At 39.5% G+C, this 6,167-nt stretch overlaps 1 protein-coding gene across 2 annotated transcripts in view; it reads left to right on the top strand.

The window, feature by feature from the left end:
- ACYP2 (acylphosphatase 2) overlaps positions 1-5,682 on the top strand; it is a 183,982-nt gene extending 178,300 nt beyond the window's left edge. The window contains exon 5 of one of the 2 annotated variants that reach the window (XM_018055239.1): positions 5,061-5,682. In XM_018055239.1, coding sequence (XP_017910728.1) covers positions 5,061-5,175 — 115 coding nt within the window. In that variant the 3' untranslated portion in view covers positions 5,176-5,682. The remainder of the gene's footprint in view (positions 1-5,060) is intronic. The other variant, XM_018055240.1, reaches the window with a different exon arrangement.

The raw sequence follows: 6,167 nt of genomic DNA on the forward strand, positions 1-6,167 counted from the left end.
TCTATAGTCCATGGGGTCACAAGGAGTTGGACAGAACTGAGGGACTTCACTTTCCCCTACCTATGAGTGAGTTCCATTCTGAGAGTGCATTTCTAAGTCCAATTTGTTCGGAAGTCCAACAAAGACAGCCTAGGTACCCAACTAACACAATCGGCTATATAGTACTGTACTGTAATGGGTTTATAATAATTTTCACACAAATAATACATATAAAATAAATACAATTATTTTTTAAAAAATCTTAACAGTATAGCACCTTGAAAAGTACAGTAATACGGTACAAGAGCTGGCATCCAGGGGCTGGCATCAAGTGAACAGGCAAAAAGAGTTACTGACTGGAGGAGAGAGAGGAGGTGGGAGATGGTAGAGCTGAAGGGTCATCAGCAATAGAAGATGGAGGGCAAGCTGCAATGTCACTCACGCCTGACGCTGATGGCACAGGTTCTGGCTCCTTGCTGGATTCAATTCTATATGTCCCCTTGAAGAAAGAGCCAGTAATGTCTGGGTAGTAGCTCTCCTCTTCTGCCATGGATGATATGACAGCACTGGACTGCATCCTCAGTCTCTCTGCTTCTTCAGTGACTTCTTCCTTGTGCCTCTCTTTGTCCCTTCTCTGTCCATCAGGTCTTCATTAGGAAGCTCCTCGTGTGGCACAGCAAAAGTACTGTGAAGTACACAAAAGCAAAGCCACTTGTGGAGGACGCACACGCATGACATTGTACACCGCTCATCTGTCAGTGGACGTTTACGGCTGCTTGACATTTAGGGTGGCTTGGCTATTGTAGACAACACTGTGCAATGAACACAGGTGCATGTATCCTTTCAAACCATTATTTTCTCTGGATATATGCCCAAGAGTGGGACTGATGTGTCATACGGCTTCCCTAGTGGCTCAGACGGTAAAGAATCCGCCTGCAATGTGGAAGACATGGGTTTGATCCCTGGGTTGGGAAGATCCTCTGGAGGAGGGCATGGCAACCCACTCCAGTATTCTTGCCTGGAGAATCCCATGGACAGAGGAGCCTGGTGGGCTACAGTCCATGGGGTCCCAAAGAGTCGGACAAGACTGAGTGACTAAGCACAGCATGGTAGCTCTATTTTTACTTTTTTAAGGAACCTCCATACTGTTCTCCATAGAGGCTGTACCAGTTTACATTCCCATCAACAGTGCAGGAGGGTTCCCTTTTCTTTAGACCCTCTCCAGCATTTATTGTTTGTAGACATTTTGATGATGGCCATTCTGACTGGTATAAGATAATCTCACTGTAATTTTGATTTGCCTCTCTCTAATAACTAGAAATGTTGAACATCTTTTCATATGCCTCTTGGCCATCTGTATGTCTTCTCTGGAGAAAATTTAGGTCTTCTGAGCATTTTTTTTGATTGGGTTGTTTTTTGCCTCCAAAGAACCAGCTTTTAGCTCCATTGATTTTTTTCTGTTGTTTTGTCTCTATTTCACTTATTTCTGCTCTGATTTTTATGTTTTCTTTCCTTCTATTAACTTTGGGTTTTGTTTGTTCTTATTCCTCTAATTGCTTTAGATATAAGGTTGGGTTGAGGAAAGAACCCCGTTTTAAATATCTATATATGCATCCCAGTATCTAGAATATATCTTTCATGCAGTGTTATTTATTGAAATGAATTAATGGGTACTGTTGGATTATGTGGTTCCTTTTCACATTAAAGGGGATTGGAAAACGATGACATCCCAATCTCATCCTCATTAATTATATAAAAATTTGTGACTGGTTATTTTTTGGCTAGAAAAACACCTCTGCCATTTACAGATCTGAGCCACCCCTATCAAGGGTAAGAGCAGCACGTAAAGAGCACATCTTTCCAAGGGACAGATGGCTGGAACACTCCTAGGTGAGTAGGCAGGTCAGGCAACATGGATGGCATATGTGGAGCCGTGGCATAGAGGGCCCCTCCACTTCCCTCTCTCTCATACACACACACACACACACTGGTTCCGGTTCCTCTCTTATTCTCTCTTGAGTCCATTCAAATACGGCTTTCACTCCACCAGAACTGTTCTTATCAAGGTCATCAGTGACCTGCATGTTGCTAAACACAGTAGTCAACTCTCAGTTCTCACCTTACTTAACCTGCCAGAATCATTGCCCAGATTGACCTTCCCTCTTCCCTGAGGGCTTCACTTGACTCCCAGGACACGCTTGCTCTCCCAGTCTTCCTCTTGCCTCACTGGATGCTTTCTTTTCCTTTGCTGGTTCTTCTTCTTGAGCTCTTAACTTTGGGATGCCCTATGGCATCGCTTGTGGGCCTCTTTCTTTTTCTGTCTACATTCCTTTTCTTGGTGATCTCATCCATTCTTATGGCTTCCAGTGCTGTCTATCTGCAGACAAATTCAAATTTTATCTCTGCGGCCAAATTCAGGGTCCAGCTGCCTACTCAGCATTTTATTCAGATGTTTCATAGACATCTCAGATTTAACATTCCAAAACTGAACTTCTCACCTTTCCCCCAAATCCGCCCTTCTCACAGTCTCTCCATTTCAGTCCATGACAATCCTATTCTAGTAGCTTTTAAGTGTCATCCTTCAGTCTTTTTATTGTACCCACATTCAGTGTGTCAGCAAATCTATTGACTATACCTTCACAGTCAGTATATCCAGAATCTGACCCCTTGTCAACACTAACATGGCTCCTACTCCTACTTAACTCTTCTGTGTCTCTTTCCTTATTAATAACTTAGTAGGGAAAATGGACTACAGCTTATAGAGTTAACGTGTGGGTTAAAGGAAACAGTAAAGAATTCAACACAGTGCTGAGCAAACAGGCAGTGCCTCATTACTGTTAGCTTTTTATTATTACTGGCCTTTCTGTTCTAGAGGATATCAAGGAAATTTGGGAAAATTGAAGCCATCAACCCTTTTCATAATAACTAAACTTTATTTTTCAACATGTGCAATTTTGATTTTTAAGATTTCAGTTAAATAAGTTGAAGAAAATGTGTTACTGTGCTGATGGCTTATCTTCTGAAAAAGAAGTAAACATTCACCTAACCCAGAAAAACTGTCACAGTAAGAACCAAAAAGAGGGTTCCAACAAACTGCTATTTGTAAAATAAATAAGATACAAGGATTTAATCTACAGGACAGGGAGCAGAGCCAATATTTTAGAACTTTAAATGGAGTTTAGTCTATAAAAATACTGACTCACTGTGTTGTACACCTGAAACTACTATTGTAAATCAACTGTACTCCAGTAGTAATTGAAGAGTTAAGTAGCAAAAGGGCAAGCTTCGCTGGTGGCTCAGTGGTAAAGAATCCACCTGCCAGTGCGGGAGACACAGGTTCAACCCCTGGTCCAGGAGGATCCGACACGCTGCGGAGCAACTAGGCTTGTGTGCTCCAGCTATGGAGCCCGTGCTCTAGAGCCAGCGCTGCTGAAGCCGCGCATCCTAGAGCCCACCTCTGCAACGAGAGGAGCCGCCGCAGTGAGAAGCAAGCGCCCCGCATCTAGAGAGCAGCCCCCTCTCCCTGCAACTGGAAAAAAGCCAGCAGCAATGAAAACCCAGTACAGCCAAAAAGATAAAAATAAACAAACAGCATAGGGCAATCTGAGTCACTGGAATTCGTCTCCAGCCTGTTAAGAGTAATTTTCAGCTAATCAGACAACTGTAGCTTAGAAAATGTTTTTAATTCAAGGTTATTGAGATTGTTACATATGATACTGCATAGCTATACACACCACCAGTTTCACAACCTCAAAGACCTTTGGGGATACGAAAGTGAAAGTGAAAGTGAAGTTGCTCAGTCGTGTCCAACTCTTTGCAACCCGTGGACTGTAGCCTACCAGGCTCCTCAGTCCATGGAATTTTCCAGGCAAGATTACTGGAGTGGGTTGCCATTTCCTTCTCCAGCGGATCTTCCCAACCCAGGGATCGAACCCGGGTCTCCCACACGGCAGGCAGACGCTTTACCATCTGGGCCAGGAAACTTAATGTTTCTACAACAACTGGAATAACAGCTATCATCTGTACAAAAATGCTTATTATTAACCTGTAGTCCCACTTAATTTTCATCCCAACTAATTATTAATAGGTAGAAAGATTCTTGAATATCCTTAAAATATCTAATGTGTCAGCAGTATTACAGTAATCTTATTTTATATGAAGCATCTCAGGTAAGTACCCAAATGTATAAATTAAACAAACAATATCACTACTAAATTAAGAAAAAATATTGTACTATATAAGCAAAGAAAATTTCAGAACATTTGTCTCTTTAATGCAGTTACTTTGCTAATATGTGATATGAAATGGTTCTTGAATAGATGTTCATCTAATTTTGTTCAAATATTTACAGAAAAATCACATTTATTTTTTATTCCCTCCCTCATCCTGCATATATATATATATATATATATATATATATATATATATATATTCAACATGGTTTAAGAAAGATGTTCATCTAATTTGTTCAAATATTTACAGAAAAATCACATTCATTTTTTATTCTCTCTCTCATCCTGCATATATAATCTACCATGTCCTGGGTGATAAGAAAAACCCATGGGAATTGTTTTATTCTTTATAAAAAATATTTTTATGTTGTTGCATATAACAGCTAAGTAATAATGACCTTGGATATTTTAAAAGGAGGGAAATTACTCCACAATGAAATCATCAGGAGTTGACTATGCTTAATTGGTCATTAGTTCTTCTTTACCCATATTTGATTATATGTTAAACTATGATATTTTGATATAAAATTCATATTGTGTATATAATTATACATATATATATGTATATATGAGAGACCCAGGTTCCATCCCTGGGTTGGGAAGATCCCATGGAGGAGGGATGGCTACCCGTATTCTTACTAGGAGAATTCTAAGGACAAAGGAGCCAAGCGGGCTACAGTCCATGGGGTCACAAAGAGTCAGACATAACTGAACAACTTTGAGAGAGAGATGTCATGTATATCTTTTATATTACATGCAAAAGTTGCTTATTATCACAGTCATTGTGAGATCATTTCAGCTAGTCCATATACACTAAAATGCTAATTTTTATTTATTTATTTTTTGTAGGAAGTCCTGGCTGAGCAATGTTGGAAGTCCTAGTTCTCGCATTGACCGCACGAACTTTTCCAATGAAAAAACCATCTCTAAACTTGAGTACTCTAGTTTTAATATTCGATACTAATAGAAAAATTCAAATTGTAATGCTTATACTGTACAATAGAATAGACTGTATTCTTAAGTCTGCATACTAGAGTGACAGTAGCAGAATAGGATAAAAAAAGAAACTTTCTGTTCCGAAAGCTGCAACATTACGTTACTAAAAATGGTTGACAATGAAACAGTTTTACTCAACAATGTTTTTAACCAGCCAAATTTAGCATTCTAAAATTTTAAATGTCATTACAAATTATTTAATATGAATATTTTATTTAAACTTGTCTCATGGAATCTTTAATTCTAATGAATATTATGACACACATGTTATTTTGCTGGACATAAAATAACCACTTAAAAATTATTTTGGGGTATTATCTGAATTGAGTTCTAAAACCTCTGAATAATAATTTGTTAAAGTTGAGTACTTTGTTTAACAACAGCAAAATAACCAATAGTTTGATATAAATGTATATGATGATCAGCATAGCCTTAAAATCAATAAAGAGTTAACTTTAAAAACTGGTTGAATGAGAACATGATTCAGTACTTCTATCGGAGCTGCTTAATGTTTTCTAGGAACCATATTCTTCTGTATGGTGAACAGAGGAGTGAAGAAATGACAGTGGTAGTATATAGCAAGCAGCAACTATATTTGCAACTATATTTGCAACTACCCATAATGGATGTCCTATGAACCAGAAAAGGGACTGAGAGTCTAAATAAGTCACACTGTTCCCCAAATTTGGGGACTTCCCAGGTGGCACTAGTGGTAAAGAACCCGCCTGCCAATGCAGGAGACTTTAAGAAATGTGGGTTTGATCCCTGAGTTGGGAAGATCCCCTGGAGGAGGGAGGGCATGCAACCCACTCCAGTATTCTTACCTGGAGAGTCCTGTGGACAGAGGAGCCTGGTGGGCCACAGTCCATAGGGTCACACAGAGTCAGACACCACTAAAGCGATTTAGCACAGCACATCCCCGAAATTTGGCCTGTCATCTGGGGATTCTCACATACAGAT

Source organism: Capra hircus, chromosome 11 (assembly GCF_001704415.2).
Source record: "Capra hircus breed San Clemente chromosome 11, ASM170441v1, whole genome shotgun sequence".
Taxonomy (NCBI): Eukaryota; Metazoa; Chordata; class Mammalia; order Artiodactyla; family Bovidae; genus Capra; species Capra hircus.